Here is a 17,767-nt window from a genome sequence, read left to right as displayed (position 1 = left end):
TATGAAAAAATTAATTCATATTTTTGTCTCTTTTAAAAGCTCATCTTTGTATTTAAATCTCAGGTCCATTTCACAGGGTTTTACTCTGAGTAGTGATGATAATCTAGATTAAGTGGTTCTTAATGTTATAAAATAAAGACTTAGGAGGTTGAGTGCTTAAGTTAAAGAATGCAGCAAGTGTGGAAAGAATTGAGTGACATGAAGTTCTCTATAGATTACAGAGTTTGTCTGCATTTAATAAATGATTTAATTCTGTTGATGCTTTGGTGAGTTCTGAAATATTTAATTAGCCTTTGGAATATAAAACAACTTCCATTCTAGTTTATAATTCTGTAGAAGATACCTTAGATGTTAAATGAGTAATATTCACAGTATTATTTTATTAGAGTTGAAGAACTGTACTAGTTTTGTTTTGATTGGTAAAAACACACATAGACATTATTTTAAGATTAGAAATTTTGCTCAACTTATTTGGCATTATGGGAAGACATGTTTGGTGACTGTGACCCTTTGTTTTCACCTTAGCCTGCCATTCACAAACACGCTTGGACTTGTCTGCCTTTGTAATTGTTAACACGTTTCCCGTGATATCCACATCACAGGACTGTGTGACCTTGGGCGCCATCAAGCAGTGTGCTTCTTTTTTTAATTCTTTTAGCATTCTTAAAAAAGATTTCTGATGTAGATTAAGACATTTGGAAAACCGTTGTCACTGAAACTGAAAGTAGAGAGCACAACGAGAGGAGGTCAGTTTTCAGAGAACAGATGGTGGAAACTGCCCTTTTTGAGAAATAAAATAGAGTATTTCCTTTGAACTTTACCTCCACCCACAGTGAGTGTTTCCACCCATTGCCTAAAAGGCTGCCTTGCTTCTTTCTTACACGTAATGCCAATTAGGCATTTTTTTCCTTTTGCACATCTCCTAGTAAAATGTAGAATTTAAATAAATCCAAATGACAAAATCTACAGTCATTGATGTAATAAATGAGAGAATTTATACTTTAAAGCATTTCTTATGAATAGAGCATTCAGAGACTCGCAGTCTTACAAGATGTAATAATTATTCAAAGGAAAACCATCGTGGACCACATGCAGGCAACGGTTAGATCCTGACCAAGGCGCCGGCCGCCTGCCGTCCACCTCCTCAGTCCTGCTCTCGCCCACCTCCCCAACAATAACCACCATCCTGACGGCTCTCATCATTTCCCTCCTCTGCTTTTTAAGTTGACTTTGCTACCAAGCCTGCCTTCTTAAGAATGAAAATACTTCTGTTCAGTGGATTTTGAACTTCTTTTAAATAAAACAACTTTTCTGCTCAGTAGTATGTGGGTAACACTCATATTTGTTAGGCATTTAGCTGTAGTTGGCTTCATTTGCGGTACTTTCTATTAAATGACTCTGCCACACTTTCTTGCCATTGTGTTGATGAATCTATTCTAATTTTTGACTTTTGCAAACAGTAACCTTGTGAACAGTCTTGTACGTGTCTCCCGACACATATGTACAAGAGTTTCTTTAGGGCAGTGGTTCTCAGAGTGTGGGCCATGAACCCTATGATCCCTATGATCCATGAGGTCTATGAGGTCAAAATTATTTTTGCAATAATTAAAAAAATTTTTTTTACTGTACTGACATTTGTGTTGACTTTGCACACAGAGTGTTGGGTAAAACTGTATCCTGACCCACATCAAGGCAGTGGCACCAGATTGTACCAGTCGGTGTATTCTTCATTGCCACATGCTCCCAGGGAAAAAATTACCAATCTTACTTACGTAAGAATGTTCTCAGTGAAGCAAGTAGAAAACTATTAATTTTACTAAATCTTGTAACTCAAATACACATCTTCTGGCTAGATGAATGATAAAGTAGAACTGTGTATAGAGGGCTTAGGGTGCATATCCAGGCATGTATCGGAGTACCAGAAGGAAAATCCCATGTGCTTCCTCTGTTATGAACTGTAATAGCTCCTGCTTGTGGGATGTCATTTTTACGTGACAGACAAAATATGGTTATTCAGACTTGGTTATTGGGAGACATTTTCTGGAAAGTGAACAAATTGAACCTGTCACTTTAAGCAAAACAACTGACCGTATTTGCTGCTAATGATAGAATGTGACCTTTTAATACAAATTAGAATTTTGGCAACCCTGTATCAGTCACTGTGAGCTTGAGAACTTTCCAATACTAAGACTTTTACTATGAGATTGGTGGTAATATTAACCAGTGTGAGGTTTTGATATTATGTAGTGAAATTTTCAATATTTGGAAATCTCTGCAACTCATTGAACTGATGTTTTCCAACTGAGTAATGCATGATGTCATAGCATCAGACATGGGTAGAAGAGCCATTCGAAGTTCAGGGTAAACCAGCAGACCGACTGTGACGGTGAAAAGCTTGAGTCCACTTACTAAGTCCATGTAACTTAGAAAACCTAGCACTTGTGAGTGTTGGTTTACTTAAAAAGAATATCTACAGTTACCAAAAGGGGATTAACACACTGTACTTTACAACTACGTATTTATCTAAGGAAACACTTAAGGAAGAACTGTGTTCCAATATTACGTATTACACAGATTCTCTGGATAATAGAGCGGGATACTCTTCTCAGCTGCTTTTATAAGGCAGATACAACATGGTTAGAACCAAGAACATTTCAAGAAAAAAATTAAATCCCCTTAAAAATAAAATCACAGTGACAAAGTTCATTGTCAATACATTGAGAAAAGACTTTTTAATGAATGACGCTGGTACAACCTTTCAGTTACATGGAAAAAAATAAAATTGGGTCCTTTCCTTTAAAAACAAAAATAACCAAAATTGTGGATGTACCTAAAACTTAACCTGTAAACACCCAGATAAAAAGTTTCAAAACAACAAAAATCTTGGCATCAGGTCTTTCTTACCCAAAAACGTTTCCAAACTCAGAATGAATAAAAGAAATGATAGAAATATTTGACTCAAGTGACATAAAGAGTTTGTAAGGTAAAAAAAAAAAAATCAATTGAAAAACAATCAATTTGGGGAAAATATCAGAGATAAACTGTGATGTATATACACACATTGAATTAATGCATAATAAAACCTGCGTACCAGATTTTACTGGTTGACAGGAGGGAATGTGGGCGAAAATCGTGAAAGGGCCTTCACAGAAGACCAGATTCAGAAGGCCCCAAACATGTGACACATTTATATTCTGAATATTCATTGGAAGGACTGATGGTGAAGCTGAAACTCTAGTACTTTGGCCACCTAATGTGAAGATCTGACTCATTGGAAAAGACCCTGATGCTGGGAAAGATTGAAGGCAGGAGGAGAAGGGGACGACAGAGGATGAGACGGTTGGGTGGCATCACTGACTCGATGAACATGAGTTTGAACAAGCTCCAAGAGTTGGTGATGGACGGGGAAGCCTGGCGTGTTGCAGTCCATGGGGTCGCAAAGAGTCGGACAGACTGAGCGACTGAACTGAACTGGCTGAAACATGTGACAAGGGGCCAACACACAGTAGTTTTCAGGGAAATGCACATTAGGATCATAGTGAGATGTCTGTTCTTCCAGCAAAAATGTGAATTTACCTTTAACAGAGGGCAAAATATATCTAGATGATTTGAATCATTGCCATGTCTTTTGAGAACCCACCCTGTAGAAAGCAAAATCCAGGTGTGCTGGATGCATACATGAGAATGTTTCGCAGTGTTGTTTGTAGTGGAGACAGACTGAGAAGAAAGTGAATATGCATTAAGAAGAGTGGTTGAACAGATTTTATTTTCTCCTCATGAAAGAATAATTGGTAACTGTTTAAAAAATGAATAAAAACTAGAGCAAGTGTTTTTAGAGGGATTTCCATGAAATATTGTTCAGAGAGAAAGGCAAGGTGTAGAAAATATGTATTTTTGTGTGTGAAACAGTCATAATAAAAAGTTATGTATTGCTGAGGGTTAGCAGTTTAGAGAAGAGGGTCTGCTTAGCACTCCTCCGGCAGCACGGGGCGCGTTGGCACTGCGCGGCTCTGCCATGTCGCGGGGGACCCGGCTGGTGGGCAGCCTCTCCGCCCGCAGCTCAGAGCTGCAGTCTCCACCTGAGGTCTTGGTTCCTCACCCTTCAGAAAGAGAGGGTGGAGGGAAAGCCACTTCGAGAAAACATGTCCGTCGCAGTTGTCTGCATCACCTCTGCCCTGTTAGCCCCCCAGCCAGCCCAGAGGTGGTGGAATTAGTGGGGCCCCAAGGAAGAAGAGAGGAAGAAATGTCGGGGGTCCTCCTGGCCTGTGCCACACAATACCAAGTGGATTTGGCAAAATACCAGTTCACAATGACCCTTTCGGGGGAGTGGAGTGGGCCGAGTATCACTGATGAGTCTGTGTTCTTTGGCCTGTAGAGTGAGGTTTGTTCAGAAGACCTTGAATCAGCTTGGAGGCGATCGCAGAGTACACCCAGGGTATGAGTGTATGTAGTGGGCCTGCTGGACTGGTGACTATCAGGTGAACATGGAAAATGATGCTCTCTTTCATACAGGAGTTTATGTTAATTTAATTGTGTACTTTTGCAAAATGGGAAAGTAAATTAATAACACCTTTAAAATGTTTTCCTTGAAGTTGGACATGAAAACAAAGCTGATGGAAGCTAAATATCATGAAGAGAAGCTTAAATTGCAGCAGAAACACGATGCTGATGTTCAGAAGGTAGGGTGTGTACTGTTTATTATTTTTTTAGAATTGAGTATTTGAAATATTCTAGGTCTCATGACCATCCACCCACTCATTATATTTATGTGCTTATGAGAGCCTGACATATAAATGGGACTTGCTAAATTAATATCCTAGCAAAGCTGATCTTTAAACCTCATTTGCTAAACAAATGTATTCATGTGAGTCCTCATAGTTTACATCATCTTCAAGCTCTCCTTTATTTCTTACAGCCCTTTACATTCTATCATTGCTTTTCATTACAGTTGAAATGAAATATCAGCTGTAAATACTAGAGTTTGCTTTGGTCTAATATTCTTTCAGTCTTCTGGCAATTGCAGTTTCCTTTCTAATTTAAAAAGAAATCTTGAACTTAGTTCTCTTTGGTGTAGACTGAGTGTACTATGAGGCCAGTGTTGGCTTTCTTTCAGTAGCTCGTTGGGATTTATGCCTTCCAGTATTTCAATTTGTACTTTAAAGTATAATTTTTCTTCTTAATGGGCACAGCAAAAGTCATCAATGTATAGTTATTATACATTATAATTGTATAGCTATATTTTTGTATTGATTTTTAAAATGTAGTGATATATAAGTATAATTTTATGATATGAATTTTGAACTCATGACAGTTGATCCAAATAGAAACTTGGCATTGTCCGTTTCAAAATTGAGCCTGTGATGCTGCTCCCCAGAGTGAAGTGACAGAGCTGGGGGGAGGGGGTGGGGGCCAGGGCGTCGCGTCGCCTGCCTTTGTCTCCCCCACCACCCTGCCCCACTTCCTTAAAGCTGAAAATCTAGTGGTGTTTAGTCAGGCATATACTGGGCTCACCTTCTTGCAAAGCAACAGGAGGGAAACCACTGATTGAAAATTAGAGAAAAACTATTGAATCCTTTTCCTTGACTTTCCTCTTTTCCATTCAGACTTTAAAGGCAAATATTACTTTATGTTCTTACTAGAATTTTACCTAAGTATAAATGGTTAGATAAAAGCAGTTCTCTATCATAAATATGTTAAGAGGTTCAGTAATATAATTTCAATAGAGCATAATACATGTCTAAATTGAAAATAGAACCTATTGATGTATAAAATATTGATGTGTAATATAAATAAATATAGAAATATAATTGGAAAAATCATGGTAATAGAGTTTGAAATAGGCTTTTTGGTATGTCCGTTGCAAAGCGCTATTCTAAGAAAAACATTTAATAGTAGAATCCTTTCCAGGAGTTTCTCTTTTAAAATAAATTCTGCATGAAAAAAGAAAGCAGTGCAACTGGTTTGAAATGTCAGGTAAAATATAAATAAAATCTTTGACCTCATGCCAGATTTGGAAAGTACATTCATCAGTTTGTTGCATGTATGGCGTTTTCTATGTGTTACGAATTGGGAAGGAATAAAATTGAAAGTGTTTATCTCTTTACACACATTCTTTTCCGGTTCTGCTTCTTTATGGACATGGAGATCAAACTGGCTCCTTTACTTATTTATCAGTTGTTCTTAGAGGTGGGACCAAAATAATAAAAGGTAAAGTAAGATGCTGGTAATACAAGAAAAACTTGGTTAGACATGGTGATAACCTGTTTTCAAAAATTGAATTTGCGTGTATAGGAATATACCTCAGCCGTAAGAAAAGTGGGTAGGTAGTCATACTTCCGCCTCAGTTTGGTTTTCCTTTTTCCCCTTGGTTAGACATCTCTTTACCCTGCTTCCTCACTTTCCTATACTTTGTTTTTCTCTAATTTTTGTAAAGTATTAGATGTATTTAAAAGTATTTAATGATCCATTTAAAAACTTCTGAGAGTATAAATTAGTGATGTAGAATATTCATACAATTTTGGACATACTTTGAGCTGACTTATTTGATTCCCAAGAGCAGAACTAAATATAAAAGACGTCTGTTCCACCCACGTTCCCGTGTGTCTGGGCGTGCTCGGTAGTGTGTGTGGAAGTGCCAGAAGGGCCTCGGGTTGCGCGTGTCTGCAGGGCCCCTGTCTCAGGGCTGGGAGGGGATGGCACTGTGTCAGCATGTCAGCTTTCTGATGCTTCTCTCTGCTACTTGGTGACAGCGTCATCTGTTACATCTTAGAGAACCAGCTAATTGAGTAGTTACAATCTCTTTAAGGATTGGTACATGAAAATTTGAAACAGCATATTTCTTTTGGTAATCAATTGTTATAGTGTATTCAATGTTTTGTCAATGCACTAAAATATAATTTTTACATCTTTTTTTTGGGAAGCCACTGACAGGATTAACTGAGATAGACTTAAAAGAATATTGTGCTCTTTTAAAAAAAATTATGTGTTCCATACATAAAATAATATAATGTACTAAAATATTTTAAATTTGTTTGCAGATTTTAGAAAGAAAGAATAATGAAATAGAAGAAATGAAAACTTTATACAAAAAGAAACAAAGTGAAACCGAGGAGACTATTAGAAAACTTGAGAAGAAAGGTGATGTTGTCCTTGTTACATAAACCCATTAAAGCGTTTCTGCTTTACTTCAGTGCTTCTATAAAGTACAGGTTCATTTCTGACTGTAGTATGGGATAGGAAAGTTTGTGTGGGTATGGGTTTCCTTTGTTGGTGCGCTGATGTGAACTTCTGTATTTCTTAAGAGAAACCTGTGTGTGTGTGTGTGTGTGTGGTAGCAGTGGTGGGTGGTTTGGTTAAAGGTTTAGGAGAGTGTGACTGTTACTCTCTTAATCCTCTCCCTCTTCATTGGACTGGAATGGCCATAGGTCAGTGTTAGAATAGAACATACAGGCTTTCACAACAGAGTCGAGAGAAATTACTCGTCTTGGTCTAATAAAAATTCATTCCATTAAATGTCTACTTTATGCTTTATAGTATATTCTATGTTGTGATGGACAGAACATTTAAAAGTATTCCTCATTTATACTTTCATTACAAAGGAAAAGAAAACAGGTAATCAAGTGTTAAATTGATTATGACTATAGGTCGAAACATTGAAATGTAGTGGACAGTCTTAGGGAAAGTGTTGGAAATATTTGGGGGGGGGGAAGGAACTTTAAAAGTTTTGTAAGATTTAGTTAGTTGCAGAGGAGAGTTCCAGGTACTGGGGTGGGAATGCTGATGTTCATAAACTATGGGAAGGATGATGCAAAACCATCCATCTAGAGTGGAGAGCCTCATGTTAAGAGAGAAACTGACAATGACTAAGGTAGGTGACTTGGCGTCATATGAGCATGACCTTGAATTTCGGATTTAGAAATTTCAAGTTTATCCTGTAGCTGCTGAGAGAGGGAGGAGGAGAGAGGGGGATGGCGAGGGGGAGAGAGGGAGTGAGCATCTTCCTTCTTAGGAAACCTGCTCTTCAGCATCTGCTGTGGCCCATCGGCAAGCCTCTTACTCATAAAGCAGTGCGATTGGAGATGTATATAAAATCCTTTCAACTCAGGGACGCTACGCCTCCATAATGTCATGTGTAAGATGATGAGGACCCAGAATATCTCAGTAATAGCAGTGGGAGTGGCGAGAGCAAACCTGAAAGAGAAACTCTGCGGGATTTGTGAACGATCCGATGTCAGTGAAGACTAAGAAGAAAGTGGAGAGTCTGTCATGGAACCGCTCCAAACATCAGTGGCTTCACACATTTAAAATCTGTTTCTAGGCTTTTGTTTTTATTCTGATTCAAACCAGGCACTTTAAACAGTCAAAGAATGTTCAAACTGCCATACAATTGCACTGATTTCATGCGCTAGCAAGGCTGTGTTCAAAATCCTTCAAGCTAGGCTTCAGTAGTCCATAAACCGAGAACTTCCAGATGTACAAGCTGGGTTGAAAAAAGGCAGAGGAATCAGAGATCAAATTGCCAACATCCATTGGGTCATAGAGAAAGCAAGGAAATTCCAGAAGAACATCTACTTCTGCTTCATTCATTGACTGTGCTAAAGCCTTCGTGCAGATCACAACAAACTGTGGAAAACTCTTAAAGGGATGGGAGTGCCAGACCACCTTTCCTGTCTCCTGGGAAACCTGTATGGTGGTCAAGAAGCAACAGTTAGAACCAGACAGGGAACAACAGATTGGTTCAAAATTGGGAAAGGAGTATGACAAGGGTATATATTGTCACCCTGTTTATTTAACTTGTATGCAGAGTACATCATGCGAAATGCTGGGCTTGATGACTCACAAGCTGGAATCAAGATTGCTGGGAGAAATGTCAACAACCTCAGATATTCAGATGTTACCACCCTGATGGCAGAAAGCAAGGAGGAACTAAAGAGTCTGTTGATGAGGGTGAAAGAGGAGAGTGAGAAAGCTGGCTTAAAACTTAACATTCAAAAAACTATAAGATCTGGTCCCATCACTCCATGGCAAATAGAAGGGGAAAAGGTGGAAATAGTGACAGATTTTATTTTGGCGGGGGGCTCTCCAAAATCAGTGCAGATGGTAACTGCAGCCACAAAATTAAGACACTTGCTCCTTGGAAAGAAAGCTATGATAAACCTAGACAGTGTATTGAAAAGCAGAGACATCATTTTGCCGACAAAGGTCCATATAGTCAAGGCTGTGGTTTTTCCAGTAGTCATGTACAGATGTGAGAGTTGAACCATAAAGAAGGCTGCAGGCCAAAGAATTGATGCTTTTGAACTGTAGTGCTGGAGAAGAGTCTTCTGGACTGTAAGGAGATCAAACAGTCCTAAAGGAAATCAACCCTGAATCTTGGTGGCTTAGACAGTAAACAATCTGCCTGCAATGCAGGAGACCTGGGTTCAATCCCTGGGTTGGGAAGATCCCCTGGAGAAGGGAATGGCTACCCACTCCACTATTCTTGCTTGGAGAGGTGCCTGGAGGGTGATACTCCATGGGGTCACAAAGAGTCGGACATGACTGGGTGACTTACACTTAAAAAAAAATTTTTTTTATTGGAATTCATTGGAAGGACTGATGTTGAAGCTCCAATAATTTGGCCACCTGATGTGAAGAGCAGACTCACTGGGAAAGACCCTGAGGCTGGAAAAGATTGAGGGCAGAAGGAGAATGCAGTGGAGGATGAGATGGTTGGATGGCATCATTGACTCAGTGGACACGAGTTTGAGCAAACTCCGGGAGGAAATGAAGGACAGGGAAGCCTGGCCTGCTGCAGTCCATGGGGTCGAAGAGTCGGACACGTCTTATTGACTGAACAGCAATATCAGGTTAACTTGGACTCGTCTCCTTCTCACTTATTTGCTGCATCATTGAGATATAAAAGTGAAAGAAATATCTATGTAAATGTTTATGAAAATTTTCGTATCTTGCAGTAAGTGAATAAGAACATATTAAGGAGGCTAATAAAATACCACTTTCAAAGAAATACACAACTGAATTTATTTTGCATCCGGATGACATGAATATATTGAACAGTTTTCACTCGAATCAATGACAGTTTAAATCAGTTTTAAAAAGAAGATAGAAATTTGAATGCTTTATAAGGGAAATGTTTTATGTAATTTAGAGCATGTTTTGCTTCAGTCCCAGTAACTTTAATGCACCCAGGAGCAGTGGCAGACTGGAGTGGTGGGTTTCTTTATCTGTGGGCTTAGCACACAGCGTTTGGGGTACTTGCCTGACTGCCAGTCTTTTGCTCTGTAGTTAAAAAGTTGAAATATCTTTCTCCTCAGTGAAGAAGGAAATAAACTATTATAGCATGCAGTGTAATAAGGGACTTAATGCAGAAATCTAGAAGGTCCCCTGGGCATAGAGAGGAGTGTCTTTCTGCTCCTGCAAGAGGAGGAGACTGGTTGGTTCCGGAAGGAGGCGTGATTTGAACTGAGACTGATTTGGGTATGTGGTATTTCGGCAGGGGAGCGGGGCAGTCCAGGTGGACAGGTGGGCGCATCTGGGCAAGAGGATGAAAAGATGTGGGTCTGCAGATAGGTTGGTGTGTTTACGAGGTTAAACACACAGACGTGGCTGAAGATACGGCCAGAAAGTAGTCAGATCTGAGGAGCCGTTTCCTGTGTCAGAGGCTTTGGGTCTCTGTCTTGTGGGAGGGGAACTGGGAGTTAAGGTCTGAGGGTAGCGGTGCCGCATCGGCACGGGGAAAGGGCCTCTGTGCGAGCGGTGGCAGACACCCTGCAGGAGAGTTAGGGAGCCCAGCACACTGTGCTGTGGTCTGGGGGTGAGCCGCGAGGGCTTCACCGGGCTGCGGAGGTGGATGTGGAAAAGAGGAGGGAGGGAGAGATATTTTAGGGGAGAGCAGAGAAGACTGGGAGGAAGATGGGATGATCTGTTAACTGGTGCACTTTGCTTTTTATCACTGGACTCTTATGTGGCAGCTAGAATTGGTTTAATTATGTTTTCTTCATTTTTGACAGTTCAGACCCTTGTCCGAGAATGCCAGGTTATCAGAGAGACCAAAGACAACCAGATCGCAGAGTTAAAAAAGATATGTGAGCAGAGCACAGAATCTCTGAATAATGATTGGGAAAAAAAGGTAAGCTACAGAAAATAAAATAGTGATGGAAAAATATAAAGGGTTATACGTTAATGTAGCCTACTTAATTATAAAATAATGGGTATTCACAAAATATAAAGAAGAGCTTGAAAAAATAAAAGTAATAGTGTTCTAGACTCTCTAGAAATAGCTGTTGTGTTTTTGGTATACTTTTTTCTGGAAGTTTAATGGTTTATAAACTAGTTTTCATTTAGAAAAGTTACTTTTAACAATTCTTGGATTTAATTAAGGCTTTGAATTTTGTCAGAGCTAATAGACTTTAAGCAGAATTCATAGGGATATAATAGCAGGGTAATTTTGGGGAGTTAAATTGTTCAAATTTTGAATGTAGGCCCTTGGATCATTTCTTTTCTGAAATCTCAGATGACACAATAGTTGTAGTATAAACTTGTTTTTGGTGTAAGCAAAATCAGTTGTAGATGGATTATTCTTAGAGGAACATTTAATTAAGAAAAACATTTTCATTAAATTTAGCAGAGCCAAGAGTAATGTAAAAAATACTTATAATGTGTCATAAAAGTCTTACCTAGTCACACATAGTAACTACTTTCAGGCTTCCCTGTGGCTCAGCGATGAAGAATCTGCCTGCAATGCAGGAGATGTGGGTTCAGTCCCTGGGTTGGGAAGATCCCCTGGAGGAGGGAATGGCACCCCACTCCAGTGTCCTTCCTGGAGAATCCCGTGGACAGAGGAGCCTGGCGGGCTACAGTCCACGGGGTCACAGAGAGTCGGACAGGACTGAGCACGCATGCAGGCACATAGTACTACCGTCCACGGGGTCACAGAGAGTCAGACAGGACTGAGCACACGTGCAGGCACATAGTACTACCGTCCACGGGGTCACAGAGAGTCAGACAGGACTGAGCACGTGTGCAGGCACATAGTACTACAGTCCACGGGGTCACAGAGAGGCAGAGAGGACTGAGCAGGCGTGCAGGCACATAGTACTACAGTCCACGGGGTCACAGAGAGGCAGAGAGGACTGAGCAGGCGTGCAGGCACATAGTACTACCGTCCACGGGGTCACAGAGAGTCAGACAGGACTGAGCACGCGTGCAGGCACATAGTACTACCGTCCACGGGGTCACAGAGAGTCAGACAGGACTGAGCACGCATGCAGGCACATAGTACTACAGTCCACGGGGTCACAGAGAGTCGGACAGGACTGAGCACGCGTGCAGGCACATAGTACTACCGCCCATGGGGTCACAGAGAGTCAGACAGGACTGAGCACGCATGCAGGCACATAGTACTACAGTCCACGGGGTCACAGAGAGTCGGACAGGACTGAGCACTCGTGCAGGCACATAGTACTACAGTCCACGGGGTCACAGAGAGTCAGACAGGACTGAGCACGCGTGCAGGCACATAGTACTACAGTCCACGGGGTCACAGAGAGTCAGACAGGACTGAGCACGCGTGCAGGCACATAGTACTACAGTCCACGGGGTCACAGAGAGTCAGACAGGACTGAGCACGCATGCAGGCACATAGTACTACAGTCCACGGGGTCACAGAGAGTCTGACAGGACTGAGCACGTGTGCAGGCACATAGTACTACAGTCCACGGGGTCACAGAGAGGCAGAGAGGACTGAGCAGGCGTGCAGGCACATAGTACTACCGTCCACGGGGTCACAGAGAGTCAGACAGGACTGAGCACGCGTGCAGGCACATAGTACTACCGTCCACGGGGTCACAGAGAGTCAGACAGGACTGAGCACGCGTGCAGGCACATAGTACTACAGTCCACGGGGTCACAGAGAGTCGGACAGGACTGAGCACGCGTGCAGGCACATAGTACTACCGCCCATGGGGTCACAGAGAGTCAGACAGGACTGAGCACGCGTGCAGGCACATAGTACTACAGTCCACGGGGTCACAGAGAGTCGGACAGGACTGAGCACTCGTGCAGGCACATAGTACTACAGTCCACGGGGTCACAGAGAGTCAGACAGGACTGAGCACGCGTGCAGGCACATAGTACTACCGTCCACGGGGTCACAGAGAGTCGGACAGGACTGAGCACGCGTGCAGGCACATAGTACTACCGTCCACGGGGTCACAGAGAGTCAGACAGGACTGAGCACGCGTGCAGGCACATAGTACTACAGTCCACGGGGTCACAGAGAGTCAGACAGGACTGAGCACGCGTGCAGGCACATAGTACTACAGTCCACGGGGTCACAGAGAGTCAGACAGGACTGAGCACGCGTGCAGGCACATAGTACTCTCATTTAGGAGCTCTTCACCATTGGTTGAAATTACAACATGTGCTCACAAGAAATGAAACACGTTCCTTCTTTTGAGTAAGTCAGCTGTGAAGGTCTGCGGTGAACTCCTCCAGCTGACCCTCTCCCAGTGGGTTGAGTTTGGGCGTTCTCCTGGGCCCTGCGGGTGTTTGGAGCCAACGCCAGGTGGCTGTGTCCTGGGGCCGCGCCTCCAGGGCCGCGTGAGGAGGCCCCTGTCCGGAGGGCAGACGGAGCGCTCTTCTAGGTTCGTGTTCCTTTGTGTCCTTTTACCTTTTCTGTGAAGTTGGCATGTCTGTTTTCTGGCTGCTGCAGTGCACATTTCATCATTTAACACTTAGCTCAAGACGCCCGTCTTCTCAAAACCAGGCCGGCAGTAATTGGACAACACTCTGCAGTATCCGTACTATATAAATTATAACTCACTTTGGCTTGATTAAATGTATATATAAACGCCAGACACTGGGATAACTATTCTGAGCTCCATCAGGCTTCAGATCTGTGAGCCTGGGCTGGGTGCAGAGGATAGGAACTAGATTCCAAATTCCCCGCCCGTGAGGACGGGTGGACAGCAGGCACTAGACTCCGAATTCCCCGCCCGTGAAGACGGGTGGACAGCAGGCACTAGACTCCGAATTCCCTGCCCGTGAAGACGGGTGGACAGCAGGCACTAGACTCCGAATTCCCCGCCCGTGAAGACAGGTGACCAGCAGGCACTAGACTCCGAATTCCCCGCCCATGAGGACGGGTGACCAGCAGGCACTAGACTCCGAATTCCCCGCCCGTGAAGACGGGTGGACAGCAGGCACTAGACTCCAAATTCCCCGCCCGTGAAGACAGGTGACCAGCAGGCACTAGACTCCGAATTCCCTGCCCGTGAGGACGGGTGACCAGCAGGCACTAGACTCCGAATTCCCCGCCCGTGAAGACGGGTGACAGCAGTCACTAGACTCCGAATTCCCCGCCCGTGAAGACGGGTGACAGCAGGCACTAGACTCCGAATTCCCCGCCCGTGAAGACGGGTGACCAGCAGGCACTAGACTCCGAATTTCCCACCCGTGAGGACGGGTGGACAGCAGGAACTAGACTCCGAATTCCCCGCCCGTGAAGACGGGTGACCAGCAGGCACTAGACTCCGAATTCCCCACCCGTGAGGACGGGTGACCAGCAGGCACTAGACTCCAAATTCCCCGCCCGTGAGGACGGGTGACCAGCAGGCACTAGACTCCGAATTCCCCGCCCGTGAGGACGGGTGGACAGCAGGCACTAGACTCCGAATTCCCCGCCCGTGAAGATGGGTGGACAGCAGGCACTAGACTCCGAATTCCCCGCCCGTGAGGACGGGTGGACAGCAGGCACTAGACTCCGAATTCCCCGCCCATGAAGACGGGTGACCAGCAGGAACTAGACTCCGAATTCCCCGCCCGTGAAGATGGGTGGACAGCAGGCACTAGACTCCGAATTCCCCGCCCATGAAGACGGGTGACCAGCAGGAACTAGACTCCGAATTCCCCGCCCGTGAAGATGGGTGGACAGCAGGCACTAGACTCCGAATTCCCCGCCTGTGAGGACGGGTGGACAGCAGGCACTAGACTCCGAATTCCCCGCCCGTGAGGACGGGTGGACAGCAGGCACTAGACTCCAAATTCCCCGCCCGTGAAGACGGGTGACCAGCAGGCACTAGACTCCGAATTCCCCGCCCATGAAGACAGGTGGACAGCAGGCACTAGACTCTGAATTCCCTGCCCGTGAAGACGGGTGACCAACAGGCACTAGACTCCGAATTCCCCGCCTGTGAGGACGGGTGGACAGCAGGCACAAGACTCCGAATTCCCCGCCCATGAAGACGGGTGACCAGCAGGAACTAGACTCCGAATTCCCCGCCCGTGAAGATGGGTGGACAGCAGGCACTAGACTCCGAATTCCCCGCCCATGAAGACGGGTGACTAGCAGGAACTAGACTCCGAATTCCCCGCCCGTGAAGACAGGTGGACAGCAGGCACTAGACTCTGAATTCCCTGCCCGTGAAGATGGGTGACCAGCAGGCACTAGACTCCGAATTCCCCGCCTGTGAGGACGGGTGGACAGCAGGCACTAGACTCCGAATTCCCCGCCCGTGAGGACGGGTGGACAGCAGGCACTAGACTCCGAATTCCCCGCCCGTGAGGACGGGTGGACAGCAGGCACTAGCTCCGAATTCCCCGCCTGTGAAGACGGGTGGACAAATGCCCACAAGGCTTGTCACCTGGGTTTTACACTTCCTTAGAGGCTGCCCACTGAAAATTGGTTTCCTTACCTTAGTTGCATCTCTATTTCAGCATCTCACCGACTTCAGCATATGTGCACAGTCCTCGTTCAGACGGCCAGTGTGCACAAAGACATGGAGCGTGCAGCTCTCCCGAGAGCTGGCTTTGGTTGACACATGCCACCTTTGTGTCCACTTAGTATAGTTTATGGAGTGGATAAAAATAGTTTCTTGTTGGGAGTCAGGTTGAAGGATAAAGCATTTTGAACATTACTCTTGTGCAAGGTTTCATGCAAATAAGATGAAAATTCTGTGAGATAGCAATCTTAATTGATAGCAGTATTATAAATACCTTTGTTTTCTGATATGAGGCTGATTCTGGTGCTGTTTACCTGATGCATTGTGTTATCTGATTTATTTACTATTTCTTCCTGAGGTGGATCATCCCCTTTAATATTTGTTTATCCAATAAAACTTTCAATTCAGGAAAATAAACAAAACATTTTTTCTTAATCATGCTCTTTTCAGGAATATTTTATATCTTTTGTTGTTCAGGTCACCATATAAATAAATAGAGAAATATAGGGAAGGTTTTTTTCTGAATTACAAAATAGTCCATTCTGTAACAGTATTGAAAGAGTCAGTTCTTCTCCTCTGTAGCTCCACAACGCTGTAGCAGAAATGGAAAAGGAAAAGTTTGAACTTCAGAAGCAACACACGGAAAATATTCAAGAATTGCTCGAGGACACAAACGTGCGGCTGAACAAAATGGAGGGTGAATACGTGGCGCAGATGCAGTCCACAGTACGTCTTCTTTCCTTGTCTTGTCGCTTTATGAGCTGTCCTCTTCACCTCCCTGTCCTCATGCCTCCCCGCTTCCAGAGCATGCAGTGCAAGGCAAGTGTGTTGTGGAGTTAAAACCACTTGCCTTCCTTCCCAGCACAGGCTTACATGTGGCAGTGTGCGGCCTCTTCCAGTGGCCATGGGATTTCCCTGGGGATCGTTTGTTGTCACTTCTTTTTTATTTTTTTTCTACCCCACCAAAGCTTTATAAACCTTTCTCCTTTTTTTCCACTGACTTTCAGCCTAGAGATAACTTCTTTACTTTTTTCCTTTCTGTTTTATTTATTTGTTTCAGTCTTTTTGACTGAAGACGTGATTGTTTTTCTGGGAATGTGTAATGCCCGTGTGAAGACAGTCAGATCAGGAGGTGGAGCAGTGTGGCTGTAATGCCCATGTGAAGACAGTCAGATCAGGAGGTGGAGCAGTGTGGCTGTAATGCCCGTGGGAAGACGGTCAGATCTGGAGGTGGAGCAGTGTGGCTGTAATGCCCATGGGAAGACGGTCAGATCAGGAGGTGGAGCAGTGTGGCTGTAATCCCATGGGAAGATGGTCAGATTGGGAGGTGGAGTAATGTGGCTGTAATGCCCATGGGAAGACGGTCAGATCAGGAGGTGGAACAGTGTGGCTGTAATGCCCATGGGAAGACGGTCAGATCAGGAGGTGGAGCAGTGTGTCTGTAATGCCCGTGGGAAGACGGTCAGATCAGGAGGTGAAGCAGTGTGGCTGTAATCCCATGGGAAGACAGTCAGATCGGGAGGTGGAGTAATGTGGCTGTAATGCCGTGGGAAGACAGTAACGTCAGCAGGTGGAGCAGTGTGGCTGTAATGCCTGTGTGAAGACGGTCAGATCGGGAGGTGGAGTCGTGTGGCTGGTGGAAGGTGGTCTTTCTTAGTCGCTCTGTCTTGACTGAGGGAGCAGACACAGATGCGCTGTGGGTAAGCCCAGAGTCCCGTCCTGAGGATTCGGGGGGGGGGGCACCAGCGTACACAGCAGGAGAGCAGGTGTGTCCTCCTAGCAAGGATGGAGGGCCCCCTGAGCCCTTTGCTGAGTCTCTGCTTGCAGAGGTGGGTCTTCAGCCTTGAGAGGCTCAGCTGCCTTCCTGAATTACGGAAGCCTGGAGAAGGTGGGCTGAGGGTGCCTGGACCCGGGGCCTCATGTCTGAGGCAGTGCACCTCATCCTCCTTGTTCCTGACACGTGATCTGACCTCGTGGCGTGTAGACCCTGAATCCTCAGCATGAGCGCGGTCCCCTGGCCACTGAGCCCCCTCAGTCTTCTGGCTTTT

At 44.5% G+C, this 17,767-nt stretch overlaps 1 protein-coding gene across 9 annotated transcripts in view; it reads left to right on the top strand.

Annotated features, from left to right (window-relative positions):
* CEP112 (centrosomal protein 112) overlaps positions 1–17,767 on the top strand; it is a 303,426-nt gene that overhangs the window by 50,488 nt on the left and 235,171 nt on the right. For all 9 annotated transcript variants that reach the window (XM_070480128.1, XM_070480127.1, XM_070480129.1 and 6 more), the window contains 4 exons: positions 4,593–4,679; positions 7,038–7,137; positions 11,010–11,128; positions 16,302–16,445. In XM_070480128.1, the coding sequence (XP_070336229.1) occupies positions 4,593–4,679; positions 7,038–7,137; positions 11,010–11,128; positions 16,302–16,445 (450 nt within the window). The remainder of the gene's footprint in view (positions 1–4,592; positions 4,680–7,037; positions 7,138–11,009; positions 11,129–16,301; positions 16,446–17,767) is intronic.

Source organism: Odocoileus virginianus, chromosome 17, assembly GCF_023699985.2.
Source record: "Odocoileus virginianus isolate 20LAN1187 ecotype Illinois chromosome 17, Ovbor_1.2, whole genome shotgun sequence".
Lineage (NCBI taxonomy): Eukaryota > Metazoa > Chordata > Mammalia > Artiodactyla > Cervidae > Odocoileus > Odocoileus virginianus.
This window is presented reverse-complemented; position numbering and strand designations above follow the sequence as displayed.